Source organism: Poromitra crassiceps (assembly GCF_964638095.1).
Source record: "Poromitra crassiceps genome assembly, chromosome: 7".
NCBI classification, from domain to species: Eukaryota; Metazoa; Chordata; class Actinopteri; order Beryciformes; family Melamphaidae; genus Poromitra; species Poromitra crassiceps.
In genome coordinates this window covers 16119947-16146140 of record NC_139628.1, presented here as the reverse complement: position 1 = coordinate 16146140, position 26194 = coordinate 16119947, and the positions used below count along the sequence as shown (strand labels likewise).

The window sequence follows — 26194 nt, the reverse complement described above, 5'->3', positions numbered from 1 at the left end:
CATTTCATTTCACTTCCTGATCTGCCCTGGCCCGCACAGACTATAATCATCAAGACAGCACTCGCCGATTCACTCGGCTTTTTTTCTCATCTACTATTAGAGGTAAGATGTGAGGCATCGATATTACATTTAGACTGTTTAATAACAATCGGAAATCTTGCTTGTATTTACTTTAAGGTAAGGTGAGTTCGAACCAAATGTTTTATGTGAGAGTAATTTATTTCGATTTTCTTTAAAATATTCTCAAAAAGGTGATTCAATGGATCAGCAAATAGAAAATCTTAATTTTAGATTTGATTGATTTATTTTTATATATGATTAAATCTGACCTACACCTTACACCGAAAATTCGGACAAAATACTTTTTTCTGCGTTTATTATATTTTTGTTTGAATCAATTAAATCAAGTGAACTTTTTATATTTTTTACAAAATGTACTATAACCCAATAATAGCCTATGTGCTAATATGACATCTTAGTGCCTTGCTCGAAGGCACGCCGGCACGCCTACCTTGAACTTGCCCTCACTGGAGAAGATGCTGACCCATTTGTTGTCATAGTCAGCGATGATGATGTCACCGCTGGGGTGTATGGCCACACCCGTAGGACGCTGCAGTTGCCCCGGCGACCGGCCCCGCACCCCAAACCGGGTCTTGAACTCCCCCTCGTTGGAGAAAATCTACCGTAGAGAGACAGACACAGATGGATTAAGATACACACACACACACAAACACACACACACACACACACACACACACACAAACACACACACACACACACACACACACACACACACACACACACACACACACACACACAAGCTCTGATCTGTTTAGGGCAACCCACTCAGCAGAATAAAACATTGGTATTGTACATGTCTGCAAATCAGGGATAGCTACAATCTCAACAGACATTTGAAACAAAACAGCAGGTTATTTGAAAACCTTGCCGCCTTTCAACGTTAAATGCAAATAAAACAACTTTAACAACTTGGTTATGTTTAGGCAAGTAAAGCAACTTGGTTATATAGGCAAGTAAAACAACTTGGTTATATTTAGGCAAGTAAAGCAACTTGGTTATATAGGCAAGTAAAACAACTTGGTTATATTTAGGCAAGTAAAGCAACTTGGTCATATAGGCAAGTAAAGCAACTTGGTTATATAGGCAAGTAAAACAACTTGGTTATATTTAGGCAAGTAAAACAACTTGGTTATGTTTATTTTGTGGAAAACCACAAAATAATATATGACACGACACATCCTTTTTACAAGGACAACACCAAGCAAGTCCACCCCTCCTCTGCTTCTCCATTTGGGAACAATGGTCTGTTTGTTGTTGTATTGATCATGCATTCCTTTATAACTGGGTACTTACTCTGCACGCAGCCAGTTAGTGTTGGTGGAGCACAGAGCACGGAGCAAAACCGGAGCACAGCCACAATGCAACGCAAATGCAACCAGTGGAATGTCCCAGTAACAGACCCATTTTTAAAGCTAGAGTGAAGATGGATGTCCTCCGAAACTAGAATGCCTGAGGGGACATTCACACCAAAAGCGTTTTTTTCAGTCAGAACGCTATGAAAATCATGTTGAGAGCGCTTCCATTGTGCACACAACACAGCGCACGGAGCGTTTTTTTTGGTGCTCCGTTTGTTTTCCCCTGCAGTCGCATGCAGTACAAATCAGAACACAACGACCACAAGGACGGTAGCCAGCTAGTTTTGTCTGTTTGATGTTGTTCACTGTCAACACGAAAGCCAGATTATTGCCAATTCTGGCAACAGCGGAGGTTGAAAATCCCTCGGGAGGAGAAGAGGTAAGAGAGGAGAAAAAGACGAGCTCTAATGTTCAACTTTTTTCAGCTTAAAAACGCCCACAGCGCTCCTCCAAAAACAACAGACTGAAACACAGCGCTGAAACACCAGGTGCATTCATTAAAAGAGGAGCACGTTTAGCGTGTCCTTACATAGAGCAGAGGTTCTCAAATGTTTTTCAGCCAAGGACCCCTTACAAGATAGAAAATATACCGGGGACCCCCTCATTCTGATTTGTGATTTTGGGCTAAGCTTAATTGTTTCCACGGTAACGTGCTTGACTTTTAATTTTATAGGTTTGTTATTAGAATGTAATCCATGAACCATTTTAGATTTAAAGCATAAACTATTTTCGTGAATAAACTATGAAGATTTTGCAAAAAAAAAAAAATCTTTTTTTTTATTACATTACATTTACATTACGTCATTTAACAGACACTTTTGTTTTATCCAAAGCGACTTACAATATCACAATTTGTCAACAGTACAGAAAACCACTATGCAACACAATCAATGACAGCCAAGATATTTTGATAGACTAGCACTATGTAGGAAGTAGTTTGAGAAGGAATAAGTAACATGTAGCTTTTTTTTTTTTTTTTTTTTTTTTTTTTTTTTACTTGAAAACTTTTCGCGGACCCCCTGGCAAAGTGCCACGGACCCCTGGGGGTCCGCGGACCCCCATTTGAGAACCATAGAGAATGAATTGCAGAAAGACGCTGGCAGCTCCAAAAACGCTTTTGGTCTGAATGGCCCGTAAGGCATCTATTGGTACCAGCCATGTCATACTAGGTTGTCTGGAAGGCGGGCTAAATAACGTTCCAAAGTTAGGCTAAATTTTGGCCAGGGAAAAACTGACAGCCATTTTCAAAGGGGGCCCTTGCTTGATCTCTTACCTCAAGATATCTGAATGAGAATGGGTTCTATAGGTGAGTCTCCCCTTTACAGACATGCCCACTTTATGCTAATCCCATTCAGTTTTAGGCAAACACAGGGAGACATTTGTTATGTTTGCCTTCTTTTTGAATATTTCTGCATAAAAGTCTTGTACATAATTTGGATATGACTGGAAAGATGATACTATTGTGGATTCAATGAGCCCAACTGTGTGACGATGTTGGTCATCATAAAGAATGATTTACTTTATGATGAAAGTTTATCTCACGACAGTGACGACAATGAAATGATTAGTTTAAAAGTAACCATTTCATTGTCGTGAGATCATTTTTTTCGAAACGTAATCTTTTTTGTTTTGTTTTGTTACTACATTGTGTCTTACATGTTTCTGTAGTATGTGTGTCGAGCCTGTACTTTAACAATAAGTTCATGCAAATCTGTGGTCTTTATTGCCAAATATATATATATATATATATATATATATATATATTGATTTTTTTTTTTTACATGTAAATTAGAAGGAGGCGACACTTCAATTATGGTTACCCAGGGGCACCACACTGTATTAATCTGGGCCTGACTGTATGTCACTTCTTTTTTTTAAATAAATAATTATGAGACGGACGGGTGCCCTTTTTCTTCACTTGAGCACCTGCCCCCAAAATGTCTGTGCACACCGCTCTCTGGTGTTTGCACCCTCCATCCACCCCGAGCACAACGCTTATACTTATTGGCCACTGCGCTATTTCAACAGTATTCTCGCCAGCCAGACTCTCTCCGTTTTGTGCTGCACCAGCGCAGGAGAGAGAGTCTGGCTGCTCTTACTCTCACTCTGGTCTAGCGGGGGAGGGGGGGGGGTGGGAGGCTCCGTTATCTTTACAACCGTCCACCGCAAGTATCAAGCAGGCCTGCTTTATTGCACAATCCAAATCTTGGTCAAAAGGTGTCATTTTCAACGTGTAGCAACTATTAGCTAGCGTTGTTGTCGTTTCACAGCTCCGACTGCAATGGTCGACGCCATTGGCAGAGCTTATCCGCGCAGCCTGCTTCCAGTGAGTCAGACTATTTCAGTAGCAGACTGTATAGCGTTGATGCATCTAGAAATGTTGATTATGCAATATGTTTTTGGTTCAGGAACATTGACATTCTACATAGAATCCTTGGATTGCAGAAACTTACAATGTTGACGCTTTATTCTGGTGACCAGGCTGTTTGTGGTCCTCTATTTTGTGCAAAATAGCCTCTGAGACAATCCTAATGTAAATGTACTGGACTCACACACACACACACACACACACACACACACACACACACATACAATTAAATATTGATTATAGTTCAGTGCGCTATTTTGTGCTCATTTGATGCTAGGTTTGGTATACTCTTTTAAGTGTATTTATGTGTGTGTGTGTGTGTGTGTGTGTGTGTGTGTGTGTGTGTGTGTGTGTGTGTGTGTGTGTGTGTGTGTGTGTGTGTGTGTGTGTGTGTGTGTGTGCGCGCGTGCGCATGTGTGTGTGTTACCTGGACACACTGATTGTTGCTGTCGGCGATCAGTATCCTGCCGGTGGAGGAAGCAGCCACTCCTTGAAGATTGGTGAACTCTCCTTTGTTCCTCCCCTTTGTTCCTGGAGGGGGTGCGAGAGAGAGAAAGAGAGAGAGAGAGAGAGAGAGAGAGAGAGAGAGGAGAGAGAGAGAGAGAGAGAGAGAGAGAGAGAGAGAGACGATTACGATTACGATTACGAAAACTTTATTGTCCACAAGTGGAAATTCGTGAAGAATGTCCTTTAGGCGTTTAGCAGCAACAACGTAGGCGTTTCAGCAGGTAGGGCTGCTGAAACGTGATGAAGGCTACCTGCTGAAATGCGTACACTGTTGCTGCTGTACCTTAACCTTATTAAACGCCTAAAGGACATTCTTGAGCGCTGGCATTTTCCCCCCTTCTAAGATACGTGCGTCCACACCTTATTTTTACAGTCTATGGTCCACACGCTGTGACCTGACATGACTGGAAGGACTCACCGATCCTGAAGATGAGGTCGTCCTCGATGGGGTTTTGGGTCTTGCGGCGCGGCGTTCCCAGGGCGCTGCTCGTCCTCTTGGAGCCCTTCTTCTTCTGCCCGGGGGACTTCCCTCGTCTCTTAGCCCCCTCAGAGGAGCCCGTGGACGGGGTGGCGTTGGCCGCTGAGTTGGTGGCTGTGGTGGTGGAGGGAGACACCTGGAGAGACGGGACAGAGGGAGAATTCATCATTTATGTTTATGTTTATTTGACATTTTTCATGTGCAAAGCACGCGGTCCACATAATTTACCCACTAGGGATTTTCCCCAGATTTGAAATTTGTGTGGTTTTTCTATAAGGGTTCTTGGGGAAACACTATCACCCATCAGTAACCTAAGTCTAAAAATATTGTTAAAATTCATATATCGGTCGAACCCAGAAGCAACCAATACTATAAGGAATAGAGCTCAACAGTCACGTGACATTTTTTGCCCCGGAAGTGAGTTTCCCATTCATTTTCTCCATAGACATTTAGAAAAATCCTTATATATAAAATCCTTATATAATGAGTTGGGACCCAGCCTTAAAACTCATTATATAGTCCTACTGTAAGGTTTTTTATATACTGTAAGGTTTTTTCGAAATTTCTATGGATCTCACTTCCGGGGAATAGTCCATGGGCCAGACCAGATATCGGTATCACTCAAGCTGGCAAAATCTAGTCACATTTTTTGAAAAGGTACATGTCCATAGATGATATTATTCTTATGATAACCTTTGCTAAGTGGTAGCTTTGTCACAGTTATCAGCACATGAAGTTAACCACCCCCTACAATAAATTGGTATCTTAGGCGCTGGTGCATACCTACTTTAGGCTCATTTTCAGGACCTTTAGTCATGTTTTATGAAGGCATGTTTGGTCTAATTTTAAAGGGTAGACTCATACGTTCATTTAAGCACAGTTGTGAGTTTGTCTAATAAACATAGAGGTCACATGGGCTCTTCAAAGTGTCAACAACATTCGTTTTTGCACCATTTCCGCCTAAACTATAGTCTTTATTTGAGCATTATGACATGTAGGAACATCACTGACACAAATAACAAAACCTGAAATACTCACAGGACTGTAACAATTGAGGAAATGTATAATCTTCCCATATTATCCCACCATGAAGGCTGATTGTGGGCCTTAAAGTAGAATATGAACCCGGGCCAGAATTTTCACTAATTGGTACCATCCAAGTTGACAAATTCTAGTTTTGTATTTTGAAAAGGTCTGTACCTTTTAGATGATATTTCAACTTGATAAACCTTCCCAAGTGGTATCTTAGTCACAGTTAACCCTCAATTACACCAAACGTTGATCCAAAGAAAGAGACAATCGTGTCCCTTTATTTGAACAGAACATGTGATAGAAAAAAATCAAGAATTCTAACTTATCATTTATTTAACCAATGATCTTTATCATCACCACTATCACAAATATAATATTAAACAGTATTCATATTCTGTTTTATTCATCATCATCATTATCATCATAGTCATCCAGGGTCACGGCCTCCTCATGGGAAGACTTTAGCTCTTCAACATTACAATCTTTTTTGTTGAGACATTAGCATGTCTCTCCACAGGTTGCAAATAGCTGCTTGTCCTGAAGCTTTGCCCAGTTCTGTGGTAGCTTTCACTGGTCCACGATGAATGTTATCAAGGCAGTTTTGCTGTCTGGATTACTAAAAAGCTTTCTCCACTGCACGACATTGTGTCCTGGGGCAATGTTCTTCCATTGAGTGCTACTACTTGCTGAACCACAACTGCATCTCTCTGCATTCTTGATTGATGTTTTCCAGTACACATCAAACACCACATCTATTCAGTTACTGAGTAACTGAAAGAGAGAGAAAGAGTAACTGTTACTCTTTCTCCTTCATGCAACGCTAGGTTCAACACAGAACCAGCAATCTCTCCAAAAGTCTTGCCATCATCTTTCAGCATGAGTGTCTCCAATATCCTCAACTGCTAATGTTGATTTCTCTAACTCGCTAGCGAGTGCAGCGGCTTTGTTGGTTTTCCGCAATGAGACATCTGGATTGAAAGTGACCAAGGCAGTGGACCATGAGCCAGGACATCTTCAATGTGCAGATCTTTACTTTGTGAAGCAATGATCATATGCCCAAAAATATTTCTATCTGCTTTCAAGACCAGCTCCTTGTTTTGTGTTTGGTTTCCTCTATCTCTTTTTGTGATGCCTGAGAATGTCTTCAGATTTTTTTTTCCCCACTTTGTCATGGAACTTGGTTGCTGGTTACTCTTTCTCTATCATATGATTGTTCAATGTGTTATTATTACTACTGTAATTGCTACTGTTGTGGTAGCTAGAATTAGCTAGACATATTTTATGTGAAGTCCTGAGACATGCTTGTGAATTAGGGCTATACAAATACACTTGACTTGACTGACTTGACTTGGTGACACAGCAATTCCTGTGGAAAGGCTGATGATATTAGACTGATCTGGACCTAGAGGGTTTACCCAGCTTTTCTCCATAAGCTCTACAAAGGCATTCACATCTGCCCTATCCTTCTCTATTCTGGGCTTCTGTAGATCGTGATGACTGAAACAGTCTGTGGACTTGTTGCCTCTCATGTTCCTGAGCTGCCTCAGATACTGACTTCTGTCTGAAGTGACTGCACCAGCTTTCAGGCTGAAACCCTTGGTTCCTCCAGCAGTCTGATTGTCCTTGTTTATGGTCTCCTCAATTGTCTGGTCTACCATAATCTTTCCAATATGGAATAATTTGTCTGCAGGACGTATGCACCGTCATCCAGTGTATGTGATGCCAACAATCTTTGCTACCTGCTGTTCTGCACCAAATGTCCTCAGGTGCCCACCGCCTGGGTGGGGTCGTCAAAAGGGCCTTTCTGTGTGGAGTTTGCATGTTCTCTCCGTGCCGCCTGGGAGTTTCCTTCATATAGGAACCCCTCACCAAAACATGCAATATCCTGGTCACTGAAGTGGTGCCTCCTCTGGTCATTCGGAGGGAGGGGAACTCATTGGAATAGCGTGATCATCCCACGTGCTATGTCCTACCGGTGAAGCTTCCCCTGTCAGGTGAAAAGAAGCGACTTGCTACACTGCCCATGTCTCTGAGGAAGCATGGAGCCAGTTTCAGCTCTCCCCAGATCGGCAGAGGGTGGAGCAGCAACCAGGATAAATAAATAAAAAATTAGCACTAATGGGGGATAAAAATGTTGGGAAAAAAGAAATAGATAGACTTAGATAGAAAAAAAATAGACTGTTTAATATTATATTTGTGATAGTGGTGTTCTGTTCAAATAAAGTGACAAGATTGTCTCTTTCTTTGGATCAACGTTTGGTGTCATTGAGGGTTAACTGTGACTAAGATACCACTTGGGAAGGTTTATCAAGTTGAAATATCATCTAAAGCAGGGGTGCCCAACCTTTTTTGACCGAAGATCTACTTTTCAAGTAGCCAGCCTCCCAAGATCTACCAGTCCAGTTTCAACATCGCTAACGCACACACATCATTTCCAGCCTGCAGTAACTAACCTCGCAACACTTTCTCGTTGTCCCACAACCACTTGACATTAGGGCTGTGAATATTCACTGGCCTCACAATTCGATTTGATTACGATTCAGAGGGCTACGATTCAATTCGATTACGATTATCGGTGCATCTCGATGCATCTCGATGCATCTTAAATCGATGCATCACTTTTTTTCCCCAATACATGATTTATTTTTTCTCACTTTATTTTTTCTCACTGTGTGGCTACTTTTAATATAAAAGTGCATTTGGAATTGCATTGTATTATGATCCATAATTAAAATAAACAACTGCATGTACTTCCATTATATTTTATTTGATTATTAATTTTTTTTTTTTTTTTTTTTTTATAATCGATTTTTGACGCGATCGACCTGTGGTCAGTCCGCGGTCGACCAGTAGACCGCGATCGACTGGTTGGGCACCACTGATCTAAAGGTACAGACCTTTTCAAAATACAAAACTAGAATTTGCCAACTTGGGTGGTACCAATTAGTGAAAATTCTGGGCCGGGTTCATATTCTGCTTTAAGGCCCACAATCAGCCTTCATGGTGGGATAATATGGGAAGATTATTAATTTCCTCAATTGTTACAGTCATGTGAGTATTTCAGGTTTTGTTATTTGCAGTGTTGGGACAAACGCGTTACAAGTAACGCGTTTCTGTAACGAAGTTACTTTCGTCAGAAACGAGTACTGTAACGCGTTTTTATTAAAATTCTGTAACTCCGTTGCCGTTTCTTCATGGTGCGTTACTGCGTTATTTTTTAGTTACATGCACCCAGCCTGCACTAGCCTCTGACAAAACCCCACCCCCCAGTGAGACGCACCAATGGACACGTAGTGTGGGCGTGTTTCTTTACAACAACAGAAAAACAGTCATGGCGGATGCAGAGAGTCGCACGAGTTTCTCCTCATGGAGATATTCTCACTATTTTACATTCATCGAGCAGAGAGAAAACAACATCTCAGTCAAATGCAACTTGTGTCTTCGGTCAAAGAGCCTATCTACTGCCCGAAACAGCAATACCAATCTACTCAAACACCTCCAGAGAAGACACCCTGGGACGAAGCTAGTAGCTAGGCGTCCTTCTTCTGCAGACCCCGACCCGCCATCCGACACCGAGGATGGCCGTCCACCGCCTCCCAAGCAACAGCAGCTGGACTTTAACCGAGGGACTGTTAGCCAGGGAACGGTGGATAAAGCCATTGCACGTTATGTTGTTGAAGATATGAAGGCCATTTCTACTGTGGAGTCACCCTCGTTCAAACGTATAGTTAGCTTGATACCAGTTGCAGGCGGCTCACGGCAAATGGGCCGAAAAACGTTTTCCAACTACCTGGAGAAAGAGTACACAAAAATGGAAAAGGAGCTCAAGACAACTTTTGAGGGGCTTGACTACATCTCGACCACCGCAGACATTTGGTCTGCCCAGAACAGAAGCTTCCTCGGGGTAACTGCCCACTGGATAAACCCCACAACTTTAAATCGCCACAAAGCTGCGTTGGCTTGTAAAAGGTTCAAGGGTAGGCACACGTACGATGTCATTGCTAGTGAGATAGACCATATTCACTCTTTGTATGGCGTGTCAACAAAGGTTACCTCCACTGTCACTGATAATGGCTCAAACTTTGTTAAAGCCTTTGCCATGTACCAGCCGCAATCGCTCTCTGATGACGACGATGATGATGCTAATGATGATGAAGAGGTTACCTTCACTGATGTCGCAGAAGTGCTAAACACCGCCGATGGTGATGAAGACATTGTTTTACCAGCGCACCAGAGATGTGCGTCTCATACCCTAAACTTAATTTCGTGCAATGACGTGGAGAAGTGGCTCGTTTCAAATTCTGGGACTAAAGCAATCTACAGAAGCTCTACAGCTAATGGCTCATTTCCACCACATTTTACTGCCCTGTACAGCTCGTCACCACTCGGCTCTAATCGTATCAGCCCTATGGACGTTTTGCTTCCACCGCGGATCTGCCCCCACCCACCCCCGCCCACAGCTGGTCGTCTAAAAATAGCGACCGCATATCTGTCCTTCGGCTATAACATAACGTTACAATTAAATCCATCCACAGAACTTTTAAACTGTTTATGAAATACTGGTGCCTCTAAATGACCTACAGTGTACATGGGCAAATGTGACAATCGGCCAAGAGAATGATATCACAGGCATGCGCTGCGCTGTGCGGGGACGGGAGAGGCGCAACAGAGTGAAGCCTCTACCCCGCAGCCTCTCACCAGGCAAGACCGGGGCTTCCAAACACCCGCTGCGGCCTAGCGGAGCGCTGCAGCCTCCACTCAGCTACAGAGCAGCGGACTTTTTTCTCAGACAATTGAACACCCGCCACGATTTTATTTCACCGGAGGTGAAGGCAGCGACACAAAATACTGATGGAAATATACATAACAGAAGATAAGGTAAGACCACTAAACTGGTATGCAGCCGCCAGCATTGCATTGACAGTCAGTAGACAGAGTAAACACGATTCTCTCTGACCAATCAGTAGCCATCAGAGTTTTACGTCACCATTTGGGACCTACTCGCCAGCCCGAAGTACCCCGACGAGGCAGGGACCAAAAGTAGCACGACTCGGCCTCAAATCAAACCGAGCTGGGCCGGTTTTTGACGGTGGGATGAGACCAAAAGTCGAGTCGAGCGGAGCGGGACCGCGCTACTAGCTGCTGTGGAATTGGGCCATTAAGTGCACAGCACTGTGGAATAAGGCAAGCAGGTCCACATATGCTGCAGAGATGGTGAGCGACGTTGTCACCAAAAAGCTGCTTGTGCCATGCACTACAAGATGGAACTCATTCTACGAGGCTGTAGCAAGAATTGTTGAAATACCTATGACTGACTTGAGTTCCATCTCTGATAAATTGCAGCTAAAATCTCCTAGTGACAGAGAAGTTCATTTTCTGAAGGAATATTGTGCCACAATGAAACCACTCTCAGAAGCTCTAGACATCCTGCAAGGAGAGGACAACTGTTACTTTGGCACCCTCCTGCCCACTCTACTCACCTTAAAGTCAAAGCTCCTGGAGGTGAAAGAGGGTCTGACTTTGGCAACTGGTCTACCTGAAGCCATAATTCAGGTAAGAAACGTTCATATAATATACAGTAACTATCCCTCTTCACTGTACAGAAAGACAGCATTTAATCAGTGGACACCACGGCACTCACTAATTTTTATTACTGCACACTAGTAGGGTCATCTGTGGCACTTCCGTGACCGTGGAGAGCGAAGGTCCGTTTCTCAATGGATTTGTCATCTAGGAGGGTTAATAAACAAATTTAGCCGGGGTGTATTTTAAAAAAAGGCGGGGAAAATATTTGAGAGACCAAAATCCAAAATGTCTGCCGTGGAAATGAACTTTTTAATGGTTTGACCTACAATGATGCACAATACATGGTTTCAGAGCTTATTCTGGTCAAGGAATACATATTTGGTGTTTATATAATGATTTGACTTATTTTTTTACCTTCAAATCCAAGATGGCTGCCAATTTTGAGCTCTAAAAGGCAGTTTTTTCAAAATCGTCATAGAGCCTTCATATTAGGCTTGAATGACAGGTCTTCTCATGATGAGTTGAATAATATACAGTATAAGTACACAGAAGTAATCTCTGAGGTCAATAAAGTCAATGTTTGTGTGTAAACGACAGTTGCTGATTTGCGGTTTCCCATTAAATAGGGTAGGCTACTGAGAATATGGTGTCCAGTTCATCCCATCACATTTTCATAATGAACCAAAAACAATTTTGCACTATAGCCTAAGATAAAATAGTATTCTGTATGCAAAGCTAGCAAGGTTAGTTGCTTGAGCTGAATTTAAAGGTCAACTCAAAACAAACAATGAAATTAACTTTGAAATTAAAACTGAATCCTAGGCTACTAAATTTCATCAGCACACAGTAAAGGAAACTTGTCTTTGAACTCAGCTGACTGTCTAGTCCTAATCCCTGTTGTGCAATGTCCCTTTTCAGTGAAGTTTTAGTTTTTGTTAAGAGTATGGACTTTTAATCTTGACCTTGTTGGTAGGCAACGGCCCTTTTTCAGTCAAGCATTTTCAGATTAGCTCAGTCAGTCTGTGAAGCAGTCAGTGTCAGCACTTGCGCGAGCTCGCTTTTTCTCTAACTAATGTTAACATTACACACTTTAAGACACTTTGTTTGAGGATATCAACGTTATTCACTAGTCTAAAGATAGTTCTACCATCAAGAACATATAAAACAAAAGCAAAAACAATTTTTATTTGCAGAAGTCATCATTGATATTTGGTGTTAGCTAACGTTAGGTAACGTTATTATTTTTAGCTAAAGTTAATGTTATCTGTCTCCACACTTCTGTCAACTGACATATGCATTTGCTTTTGAAAATAAACAGCCTGGCTTGCTTAAGCATAACTGAAGATTAAATAGAAATATAACATGACGAATGCATGTACCGATTGGTTGCCCCATCTTCCCAGGAGGTGGTGGTGTAAACATCATCAAATTTATCAAGTCCTGACCAGTCTTGGGCTTTTAATTGTAAGCTGTCCCATTTGCCTTGATTTATTGTATCGGTGGGCTTGCAAGGCTTGTCACATTTTAGGACACATTCATAGGACATTGTGTGCTTTGTCTTTCATTGGGAGGGAAAGCAACTCGCTATTATATTACTGTTATATTATATTGCTGTTATACGCTGTTTATTTTCAAAAGCAAATGCATATGTCAGTTGACAGAATTGTGGAGACAGATAACATTAACTTTAGCTAAAAATAATAACGTTACCTAACGTTAGCTAACACCAAATATCAATGATGACTTCTGCAAATAAAAATTGTTTTTGCTTTTGTTTTATATGTTCTTGATGGTAGAACTATCTTTAGACTAGTGAATAACGTTGATAACCTCAAACAAAGTTTTCTTTTTATATATATTCGCCCCCGATTTTTTATCCCATTTTTATCCCCCATTAGTGCTAACGTAATTTCTTTATCCTGGTTGCTACTCCACCCTCTGCCGATCTGGGGAGAGCCGAAACTGGCTCCATGCTTCCTCCGAGACATGGGCAGTTAGCCAGCCGCTTCTTTTCACCTGACAGGGGAAGCTTCACCGGTAGGCAGCACGTGGGAGGTTCACACTATTCCAACCAGTTCCCCTCCCTCTGAACAGGCGCCCTTAACGACCAGAGGAGGAACCACATTAGCAACCAGGATATTGCATGTTTTTGGTGAAGGGGGTTCCTATATGAAGGAAACCCCCGGGAGGCACGGGGAGAACATGCAAACTCCACACAGAAAGGCCCTTTTGACGACCCCACCCGGGCGGTGGGCACTCGAGGACATGCGGACGGGCACGCATTCCTTCAGCGTTCACATCGTCCCAGGTGGGAATCGAACCCACGACCTTCGAGCTGTGAGGCGATAGTGCTTACCACTACACCACCGTACCTCCTTTTATATCCTCAAACAAAGTGTCTTAAAGTGTGTAATGTTAACATTAGTTAGAGAAAAAGCGAGCTCGCGCAAGTGCTGACACTGACTGCTTCTCAGACTGACTGAGCTAATCTGAAAATGCTTGACTGAAAAAGGGCCGTTGCCTACCAACAAGGTCAAGATTAAAAGTCCATACTCTTAACAAAAACTAAAACTTCACTGAAAAGGGACATTGCACAACAGGGATTAGGACTAGACAGTCAGCTGAGTTCAAAGACAAGTTTCCTTTACTGTGTGCTGATGAAATTTAGTAGCCTAGGATTCAGTTTTAATTTCAAAGTTAATTTCATTGTTTGTTTTGAGTTGACCTTTAAATTCAGCTCAAGCAACTAACCTTGCTAGCTTTGCATACAGAATATTATTTTATGTTAGGCTATAGTGCAAAATTGTTTTTGGTTCATTATGAAAATGTGATGGGATGAACTGGACACCATATTCTCAGTAGCCTACCCTATTTAATGGGAAACCGCAAATCAGCAACTGTTGTTTACACACAAACATTTACTTTAATGACCTCAGAGATTACTTCTGTGTACTTATACTGTATATTATTCAACTCATCATGAGAAGACCTGTCATTCAAGCCTAATATGAAGGCTCTATGACGATTTTGAAAAAACTGCCTTTTAGAGCTCAAAATTGGCAGCCATCTTGGATTTGAAGGTAAAAAATAAGTCAAATCATTATATGAACACCAAATATGTATTCCTTGACCAGAATAAGCTCTGAAACCATGTATTGTGCATCATTGTAGGTCAAACCATTAAAAAGTTCATTTCCACGGCAGACATTTTGGATTTTGGTCTCTCAAATATTTTCCCCGCCTTTTTTAAAAATACACCCCGGCTAAATTTGTTTATTAACCCTCCTAGATGACAAATCCATTGAGAAACGGACCTTCGCTCTCCACGGTCACGGAAGTGCCACAGATGACCCTACTACACATGGTATACCATTAATTGTTTACTAAAGGAGAACTTAATTTTTACTGTTTTTTTTGTACATTTGATTTCCTTTGGCTACATTAGTGAGAGCTTTAATATAGCCAAAGAAAATTGATGAAATGTGCAAAAAGTATTTTTAAATGCATTCCATTTAAAGCTGTTAGTATAAATTATTGAATTACTCAATAACTATAGTTCAAAATCACCTGGTGATTGCAGCTTTACACAATACAATAGGTATACACAAATAAAATACATGTAAATGAATTTAAGGGAATGTCACTTATTCTATTTCTAACGTCTGTCACACTGTGTATGTTTTACAGGCTATCGATAAACGATTTGCACCCGTCTTGGAAAGCAACGATGCGATGCTGGCAGCCGTCACACTTCCATTTTTCAAGTTGCGGTGGGTGAAAGACCAGAGGCAGAGAGAGATGCTCAAGGGACTCCTGACAGCAGAGTGTCAAAAGGTTGTCCCTAGCCCCAGGCAGCAACCAGCCACAGGTATTAAAGTTCTCAGTCCTGGGGACTGATTTAAGTCTTGAGGATTCAATGTGCCATTTTAAAATCTAAAATCACATATAAAGTTCAGTTTTGGGATATGTTTTTGCTTTAACCCCTGCAGCCAGGAATGCTGTGTCTCCGACAACTCCACCAGACTCGGGCTCCTCCAAGGACAAAGGGAAGAACTTTTTTTGCTTTGAGGATGATGATGAAACTTTCACCACTGTGGAAAACGAGGTAATGTCCTACTTGAAATCAGCTGACACAAAGATGGACATGCTCAAACAATTCCCCACAATCATGGAAATTTGTCTGAAGCAAAATGCGGCTACCCCATCCAGTGCACCTGTTGAGAGACTGTTCAGCCTGGGAAGTCTGGTACTGACTCCAAAGAGGAACAGGCTGTCTGACCAGAGGTTTGAGAAGCTGCTTCTCATGAGGTTCAACCACTGTTTTGAGGACTAAACCTCCACTCAAACATTTAATTCAGGCGTTTGCAATGCAAACAAGCACGCTCTTTGTTGTTTTGTTTAACTAGGCCCACATTTGTTAATCTGTGCAATCTGAATACACTTAAATAATTTATGTTATTTTATTTTATTTTATTTGATGCTTTTTGAATCTTGCTGGATTGAACTAAAGAAAAGCTGTGATTATTTCTTTTTTTGATGGACTATACAGAAGTTGCCTCGTGTATACTGTATTGTGGGAAAGCAGTTACCTTTTTGCACTTTGATTTTTAGTGATATACTCAGCTTGCTCTCTCCGACCTTCAGTTTAAGAAAGGCCAGAATACAACTCTTATTTAGTTGTTTTATTGTATCGTAGATTGAATTTTTTGAGGAGCTGATGTTTTTTTGTTTGATCTTTTATGGTTCTCTATACCAGCAGTTATTTGGTGCTGACTGTTTAAAGTGTAAGTAAAGTGAAAGTACATTTATTTTTCCAACTTATTGTCATAAATATGCTCAGATTGTATGCAGGTATTTATTGCAGAATGTCTAGAAGAAAATGACAATTTATTTTGTTATGTTGGACATTACTTGCTGCTATTAAGGTATTTTTTGGGGCTAAAGAAAGACAACAAGAGCTATAGTTCTGAAGCCATATATTTAGAAATTTGTTGGAGGGGGGAAAAAAGCACCTTATGGGTACTCTGTTATGTTGTCTTATGTCATGTGCACATGACATGCAATGTCATGTGTACATAGGTACACCAATGTATACCATTCATAGGTTTGGTTTGCTAACTAGATGTTTGAAAGCGGGCGACTCCACAGTAGAAGGTCTCAAGAATGTTTAATTTCTATATACATCTCTGGTTAGGTTGAAGAATTTTGACACACGAAAATAGACTTCTTTTCAGTTGGGAACTCTGTCCAACTCTGTGGTGTCTCTGTGACAAGGTGGGACCAGCAGGTTTATCTTGGATGTCTGCAGGACATTAACCACATGTCTTTGTTTTATACTTTGTTGTAAGGCGGTATCAAGTGGAAATACTGAAAATACTAGCTTGTCAAAGACAGGGTTATATGACAGCTGCTATGTTGTTTACCTGCCAACTATGACCTGTAGAGGGCAGCAAGTTTGCTGACAAGTTGTGGCAATTGTGTCAGTGTGTCTGTTTCTGGCCTGAAATAAATTGGCATTTTGAAACATATATTTGTGTTTGTATATACCACATTACCTAGCAGAGTCCAATCCATGTCAAGTGATGAAAATGACTTTTTTTTTAGTAAGTAGTAACTAAAAAATTACTTTTCACAGTAACGCACTACTTTTTGGTGTGATTAACTTGTAAAGGAACTGAGTTACGTTTGAAATGAAGTAACTAGTAACTGTAACGAGTTGCTGGTTTTAAGTAACTAGCACAACACGGGTGATTTGTGACAGTGATGTTCCTACATGTCACAATGCTCAAATAAAGACTATAGTTTAGGCGGAAATGGTGGAAAAACGAATGTTGTTGACACTTTGAAGAGCCCATGTGACCTCTATGTTTATTAGACAAACTCACAACTGTGCTTAAATGAACCTATGAGTCTACCCTTTAAAATTAGACCAAACATGTCTTCATAAAACATGAGTAAAGGTCCTGAAAATGAGCCTAAAGTAGGATATGCACCAGCACCTAAATACCAATTTATTGTAGGGGGTGGTTAACTTCATGTGCTGATAACTGTGACATAGCTACCACTTAGCAAAGGTTATCATACCAAAATATCATCTATGGACATGTGCCTTTTCAAAAAATGTGACTAGATTTTGCCACCTTGAGTGATACCAATATGTGAAATTTTGGGCTTTGGCCCATGGACTAGAAGTCACAAAAAGCCACGTGACTGTTGAGTTCTATGGAAGAATCAGTCTTGACAATATGTAAATATTGATGGAAAGACAGTTAGAGAAGGAGGAGGAAATCAGAGGTGACAGATACGTTTGTGCTTTTGAAATGTAAGTTACACACACACACACACACACACACACACACACACACACACACACACACACCACACACCTCTACTTCAGTCTCTGAGACCCGGGTGACGACCAGTTTGAAGGGGCTTCCTTTGATGTGCTGGTCATACAGCCTGAGAGCCAATGAGAAGTGTCCTTCCTTTGGCACGATGTACACAAACTCATAGGTCCCATTCTTATGGTCCACTATCTCACCGTCCACTATACTGCCATCTGGAGTAAAAACCTGAAATAACACAGATAACAGATTCACTAACTCACCCACTCTTACGGTCTTATAGAGTACCAAAGTCATGCCCTCTATCACGTTCGGTATTCGCACCAAGGGATGTTATCCATCATTCATTTTTCCACAGACATTTCGTAAAATGCTTATAAAAATCGTTTTACTTGGTCGAACCAAGTGATTCAGCTATATTTAGAATCACGGGAGACAACATAACATTTCACTCAGACCAAAACTTACAAAAATTGTCGATAAAAACAATCTGTTGTTTTGTTTTGTTTTGTTTTGTTTTGTGTTGTGTTGTTTTGCTCTGAGTGAAGTGTTCTATGGTCTCTCCTGATTCTAAATATAGCTGAATCGCTTGGTTTGACCAAGTAAAACTATTTTTTATAATCATTGTGAAATGTCTATGGAAAAAAGAATGGTGGATGAAATCCCTTGGTTCTTATATGCCTAAACCGGAAGAGGGCGTAAGTTTGTCTCTATATCTTAGATGTTCTGTCATGTGTGATACACTAAGTTTGTCTCTATATCTTAGATGTTCTGTCATGTGTGATACACGCATCTCAGTAAGTTTGTCTCTATATCTTAGATGTTCTGTCATGTGTGATACACGCATCTCAGTAAGTTTGTCTCTATATCTTAGATGTTCTGTCATGTGTGATACACGCATCTCAGTAAGTTTGTCTCTATATCTTAGATGTTCTGTCATGTGTGATACACGCACCTCAGTAAGTTTGTCTCTATATCTTAGATGTTCTGTCATGTGTGATACACGTACACACACACACACACACACACACACACACACACAGATACACGCACCTCAGCCGACAGAATGGCGTTGCCGCTCTTGCAGGCCCCGCCCGCCTTGTCCCTGGTCACTATGGTGACAGAGGCCGGGTGTCCCACAATGCACTGCTCCAGGCCTGCCCCCATGGCCTCGCTCTGGCTCGCCACCGCACTGAAGAAGAGGAGGAGGTCACTTTAGTTTCTATAGAGTGCAACAGCTGCTATAGCATCACCATTAGATGCAACAGCTGCTATAGCATCACCATTAGATGCAGCAGCTGCTATAGCATCACCATTAGATGCAACAGCTGCTATAGCATCACCATTAGATGCAGCAGCTGCTATAGCATCACCATTAGATGCAGCAGCTGCTATAGCATCACCATTAGATGCAACAGCTGCTATAGCATCACCATTAGATGCAACAGCTGCTATAGCATCACCATTAGATGCAGCAGCTGCTATAGCATCACCATTAGATGCAACAGCTGCTATAGCATCACCATTAGATGCAGCAGCTGCTATAGCATCACCATTAGATGCAACAGCTGCTATAGCATCACCATTAGATGCAGCAGCTGCTATAGCATCACCATTAGATGCAGCAGCTGCTATAGCATCACCATTAGATGCAACAGCTGCTATAGCATCACCATTAGATGCAACAGCTGCTATAGTATCACCATTAGATGCAGCAGCTGCTATAGCATCACCATTAGATGCAACAGCTGCTATAGCATCACCATTAGATGCAACAGCTGCTATAGCATCACCATTAGATGCAGCAGCTGCTATAGCAGCACCATTAGATGACAGTTAACTGACAAACAGCTGCTATAGCATCACCATTAGATGCAACAGCTGCTATAGCATCACCATTAGATGCAACAGCTGCTATAGCATCACCATTAGATGCAACAGCTGCTATAGCATCACCATTAGATGCAACAGCTGCTATAGCATCACCATTAGATGCAACAGCTACTATAGCATCACCATTAGATGCAACAGCTGCTATAGCAGCACCATTAGATGACAGTTAACTGACAAACAGCTGCTATAGCATCACCATTAGATGCAACAGCTGCTATAGCATCACCATTAGATGCAACAGCTGCTATAGCATCACCATTAGATGCAACAGCTGCTATAGCATCACCATTAGATGCAACAGCTGCTATAGCATCACCATTAGATGCAACAGCTACTATAGCATCACCATTAGATGCAACAGCTGCTATAGCATCACCATTAGATGCAGCAGCTGCTATAGCATCACCATTAGATGCAACAGCTAGATGCAACAGCTGCTATAGCATCACCATTAGATGCAACAGCTGCTATAGCATCACCATTAGATGCAACAGCTACTATAGCATCACCATTAGATGCAACAGCTACTATAGCATCACCATTAGATGCAACAGCTGCTATAGCATCACCATTAGATGCAACAGCTGCTATAGCATCACCATTAGATGACAGTTCACTGACAAAACTGCTGCTATCCACCTTATTTCTAGCTGCCATGATGCCTGATGGGTGCTTCTTCTGCTTGCGGTGTAATTTTTTACACTGTTTTAACTTGACAAAAGAAACATCTATGAGGATTTTACAGCAGAGCCATTCTGCTCTACAGCCGTGTCGTTCGGGTGCTGGGGTAACGTAATGCATTGTGGCTAGTCGGCTACTGTGGCTAATGCTAGCGGCTAGCGTAATAGTTACTTTACATGGCAGTAAAACGCCACTGAATGACCAAATTGATTTAACTTTTAACCATTTCGAGTAACACTGTTTCCATACGGACCCCCAGCGTTGGTTAGTTGTTTATAACGTGACTATATTTATAACTTTTATAATGTACTCCAGTTTCCGGTTTATAATTTGGGTCTGCAGCCGAGTATAACAAAGGAAATGGCAAGCTGCAACAATAAGTCAAGTTAAACCGGACCTTGTTCCCACAATTATTTTTTACAGTGGGGCATTCAAAAATAAAGTGGATAGCATCACCATTAGATGACAGTTCACTGACAAACAGCTGCTATGGCATCACCATTAGATGCAACAGCTGCTATGGCATCACCATTAGATGCAACAGCTGCTATAGCATCACCATTAGATGCAACAGCTGCTATAGCATCACCATTAGATGCAACAGCTGCTATAGCATCACCATTAGATGCAACAGCTGCTATAGCATCACCATTAGATGCAACAGCTGCTATAGCATCACCATTAGATGACAGTTAACTGACAAAACTGCTCTGGTGGTTTAGTTTCTGTAGGTAGCTGTAGATAAGTGTGATAGCTAAATGCAAAAGCCAAAACAAAGGCAAGGCACTAGCGTTGGTTTACGGATGTGAGGGGTCAACATAGGGCTCTAATGTCATCCATAAATAAACAATGAATCCACTTTTATAATTTCCTTCGCAGCACTTAAAGTACAAGCTGAGCTAAGCACAAATCCATTGAGACTTTTAAAATCAGTCAAAGGATGAGGCCACTGCACAAGTTTGTCTTAATTAAAATGAATGGAAGTCAAATAAAGGTTTTTTTCAATCTTTCAATCAAGTTTGTCTACCAATTAAAGCAATCCATCCCACACTCACATTAAGATCTAGTGAGGATGGGGCGTGGTCTCAGAAACACAAATTATTATTATTATTTCTTTATTCTGATCCCCCCCCCCCCCCCCCCCATTTTCTCCCCAATTGTACTCGGCCAATTTCCCCCTGCTTCCCAGGGAATCTACCGCTACACTACCCGGACGCCCATAAAGACAAATGTTAAACAAAAGTTTGAAAGGAAAACATGGTAAACTGAAAACATGGTAAACACATATGATGATGATATTGATAGTGTGGTAATTTAGCCCAAATGAAGCAAAGGGGTTGAATACCTACACAAAGGATTTCTCGATTATTTTGTTTTTATACTTTCACATACATTTCTTTGATAGAATAGAGTGCTTTGCATAGATAAATGTGTTTTGAAATAACACAACAACAATGTGCACACAGGGTCTGAATACATGCGCACTGTTGTCAAAGTGTCTGGTACCTGACCTGGTTGTGACGATAGTGCCCAGGTTGTGTATGGACTTCCTCAGGCCGTCCGTCTCCATCATCAGGTCCAGCTGGTCGTTCTCCTCGGGCTGACAGGGCAGACCGTGGCTGGCCAGCTCCCCCAGCCGCTCCCCCAGGTCACGCTCGGCCTGCAGGGTGGCCGCGCACGCCTCCCCGGCCAGGGCCTCCTCCGTCTGGGCACAGCTGGACGTGATCTCCCCCTGACCGCGGACCAGGCTCTCCACCTGGCCCTGCAGCACCTGAGACAGAGAGAGAGATACGACCGACATATAGGGAGACGCCGCTATGACATCTGTGAATGCATGGCAACGTATGTTCAATTAACCAATCATGTGACAATCTTCCTCTTCTACTCTTAATTAAAGAAGTTGTAGTGGGAGTAGCAGTATAGTAGTAGTACTGTAGTAGTACTGTAGTTGCTTGCTTATAACGTCCCAGAATCCTGAGTCTGGATTTGATGCTTAGCAGACAGCTAGCGCTCAAAGCAGCCACGCCCTTAAAGTGTAACTAACCCCCAAAACACTTTTTTCAGCTTTTAACCAATATATATGGCTTTTGGCGTGGTGTGTGAAGGATTCTGGTCAAAATCTCCAAATGTGAGACCAAACTGTTACAATTGTACAAACTGTATAATTTCCAGGTCGCAAAGTGCCCTAGAGTCTATGGGTTCAAACCTGCTTTTTTTTGCCCTCCAAAACTTCTCAAAAAAATGTGATCATTAGGTAACGCCAGAGCCATAATAGAAGATATCTCCATTCACTCCAATGGACCCGTTTTTAGCAAGGATTAAGCAGGCCTGTCTGTTTGTGATGTAGGCTACTTTTGAAAAGGCCAGACATTTAAAGAATACAAAAATTTATATTATCAGCTATATTTTATGCATTAAAATGTATAGCATGAGCCCTTCCTGGGTGCTGGGATAACGCAAGGCATTGTGGGTAATCGGGTACTGTCTGTGGCTAATGCTAGCGGCTAACATTATTTATTTTACATGCAGTAAAATGCCACTTAATGACCAAATTGATATAACTTTTAACCATTTCGAGTAACACTGTTTCCATACGCACCACCAGCGTTGGTTAGTTGTTTATAACGTGGCTATATTTATAACATAGGTACTCTATCTCTGATACACTCTGATATAACGTTTTTTCTCTATGCGGGGGAAAGTGTCATGGCGCTGTTTGCGGTTTATTTTTCCGGTCTGAACACAGCCAAAGAGTATAGTGAGACAAGAGGAGACGCCCTTCTGCTTCTTTCCTTGTCTTTTCAAATCAAGCAGAATATCGTTTTGTCAGAAATCTGGGGGGGTCACTCCCACTTTAAGTATGCATAACTGTAAGCCTTAATAACATTTAAACAGTTGAGTTGTATGAAAATTCATCCACCATTCAGTTGTCATGAACGGTGAAATTAGCAAAACTGTTTTCTTGCACCAGGCTGTAAACATGTTTATTTTCGCTGTACATTTTTACTTGGGGGGGCTATGGGGATTCACCCGATTTTGAGGCCAGCCTCAAGTGCCCATTCAAGGAACTGCACTTTTTGGCAGTTCCGCATTGGCTCCATTTTTCAGCCCCGGAGGTTGCTGCTTGGGCCAGCCCTGCCACGTAGGTAAGGGTGGGACGATCCATCGATCTGCATCGATGCATGGATTCAATGATCAATGATCCAATAGCATCGATGCACAGTGAAAATATAAATTGCCACGATGCCATACGAAATAAGCAAGTCTATTATTTTATTTTGAAATTCCACACCACGTCTGCATCACCATTTCCGCCCAAGCGCACCTCTTTCCACATGCAAACAATGCGAGCGTCAAGGCAAGCCCGCGAGAAAAAGAGGGAGAGGATATCCACTCCCCTCTCTGATATAAAGCAACGCATATCGTCTCAAATCGATTGCAGCCCCCTCAATCAAATCATATTTAAATCGTATCGTGGCAGATTTTGTGATATCGTCAAACATTGCATCATTGTCCAATTAATCGATATAATATTATAATATCGTGATCAAACTTGTGATTCCCACCCCTCGTAGGTATGTCCATATACCTTCTGTTTGAGTCCGTAGGTGACCTCCAGCTCCATCAGCAGAACACTCTTCCTGACATCCAGCTGTTTGTGCAGATCCTCAAAACTCGACTGGATGTCCTCTTCAATGGAAGCCCTCTGATTGGTCAACTGCTGGAGGATCTCCTTCACAAAACCCAAGGAGTCTGAGATCTGTGGAAGTCTGGAGAGATTTAAAAAAGAGTCAAAACCCTTTATGGTTCTTTATTTTTTGTATTTTTGTTATGTCATCCATAAATATCGCACAGTGTGTGTGTGTGTGTGTGTGTGTGTGTGTGTGTGTGTGTGTGTGTGTGTGTGTGTGTGTGTGTGTGTGTGTGCGCATGCGTGTGTGCGTGCCTGCGTGTGTGTGTGTGTGTGTGTGTGTGATAGCCACGGCCATGCCGACCCCACCTGTTCTGGGCGGCATCCAGCCTCTCCTGCAGGGTGCCGCGGTGCTCTTCCAGGGCCTGGCTAAGGGGCACCGTAGGGTGCTCTGCATGGTCCCCTGACACACACTCCTCACACACAGCACACTCACATGCCGAACAGTACAGCTCTGCCACCTGGAGATGGGAGGAGAGAGAGAGAGAGAGAGAGAGAGAGAGAGGATGCACTAACATAGCTTCTGATCAAATGTGGTGCGAATACAGTTATTGAATGTGTGTGTGTGTGTGTGTGTGTGTGTGTGTGTGTGTGTGTGTGTGTGTGTGTGTGTGTGTGTGTGTGTGTGTGTGTGTGTGTGTGTGTGACGTGTGCAGTGTTGGCGGTGACTCATTACAAAAGTAACATATTACATGACATATATTACTTTTAGCAGGAACTCAGTAATATAACTCATTACTTATAGGATTCCAGTAATATTATACCAGTTACTTTGTCAAGTAACTCAAGTTACAAATTGAGTTATTTTTGTTTAAATCAAAGCGCATATTTAAATAAAGATACAATAATTTCCTAATCAAACTGTGTGTTTTTATGCAAATAACCACTATAGATGACAATAACAAAGGAAAAGAAAATGTTTACACTGACTTCAAGGCGGTTAAAATAATTTTTCGGGATGTTCCGGGGCGATGTCATTCTGCTGCTGCTGTTGTTTTGGTGGAAGTAATGCAAAAGCAGTGTAATAAGTAACGAGTTACTCTACACAAACAGTAATATTGTAAAGTAAATTACTACTTTCAAAAGAAAGTAACTATAGTATGTAGTAGCTATATTACATTTTGAAAGTAACTTGCCCAACACTGGACGTGTGTGTGTGTGTGTGTGTGTGTGTGTGTGTGTGTGTGTGTGTGTGTGTGTGTGTGTGTGCGTGTGTGTGCGTGCGTGCGTGCGTGCGTTCACGTGTGTGTGCGTGCGTGTGTGTGTCTGTGTGTGTGTGTGTGTGTGTGTGTGTGTGTGCGTGCGTGTGTGTGCGTGCGTGCGTGCGTGCGTGCGTTCACGTGTGTGTGCGTGCGTGTGTGTGTCTGTGTGTGTGTGTGTGTGTGTGTGTATCCCCCCCTACCTTCCCTGCATGCTGCTGGCAGGTGTTCTTCCCTGGCGGAGCCTCCAGGACGGTGCACTCCTCACTGCTGCTGTCTGGGGAGTGCTGGTGGGCCTCCATCTGAAGGGGGCAGCCTGGGGGGAGGGGCAACCTCCACACACACCCCTTCCTCCACGCCGCAGCCAGGGGGAGGGCTCAACGTTCACTGAGAGGACTTCTCCTTCTTCTTTGCTTTTGTAAATAGTGTCAGATCCTAAAACAAGTGTGTCTCCATTATGCTCACAGGGGCCAAACCTCTAAACTCCGCCCTTATTCCATACTGGAGCCGAGGGGGCGGGGCTAAACTTTCACATGCACGCTTTATTGCAGCCTCAAGGGGTGCTGTACATTCACACATGTGTAGGTCTCATTTTGCAGCTTCTTATGTCCAGTCTCTCACTTCAGTCAAAGTTCTAACTTCTGGAAGTGCTAAATGTCTAGACGCATGCTTTATTATTTAGGGGAGATAGACCCCCTTAAAGCCTTGTTTTGCCCTTGATGTCCAGAGGAGTTGCTGGTGATTTCACTTCACTTCTGCAGTCAAGGAGGAGGGGTTGGTCGGTCTTCAGACACGCCCCTTATTGGAAGATGTAGTAAATGGGAGGGGCTAAAGCATCGGATACGCCCCTTATTGCAGCTTCTTTTTTTTTTCTTTTTTTTATTTATTTTTTTACTAACTGCAACCAGAAAAGGCGCTTGGCGTTCAGATACAGGTCTTCTTTTTTGCAGCTTGGTTATTGTAGCCTACGGTATACTTCACTTGTGTTGTAACTTCTGAATCTCTCTCTGCAGTCAAGGTAAGAGGCTAAACAAAGACA

At 42.1% G+C, this 26194-nt stretch overlaps 1 protein-coding gene across 1 annotated transcript in view; it reads right to left on the bottom strand.

Annotated features, from left to right (window-relative positions):
• Positions 1-25457, bottom strand: part of trim2b (tripartite motif containing 2b) — a gene marked incomplete at both ends in the record, with an annotated part of 35193 nt that extends 9736 nt beyond the window's left edge. Inside the window, 9 exons of the mRNA XM_083639885.1 lie at positions 512-679; positions 4232-4335; positions 4730-4925; positions 17734-17919; positions 18745-18883; positions 21777-22036; positions 23855-24035; positions 24266-24417; positions 25359-25457. Of these exons, the coding sequence (XP_083496011.1) occupies positions 512-679; positions 4232-4335; positions 4730-4925; positions 17734-17919; positions 18745-18883; positions 21777-22036; positions 23855-24035; positions 24266-24417; positions 25359-25457 (1485 nt within the window). The remainder of the gene's footprint in view (positions 1-511; positions 680-4231; positions 4336-4729; positions 4926-17733; positions 17920-18744; positions 18884-21776; positions 22037-23854; positions 24036-24265; positions 24418-25358) is intronic.
• Positions 25458-26194: the final 737 nt, after the last annotated feature.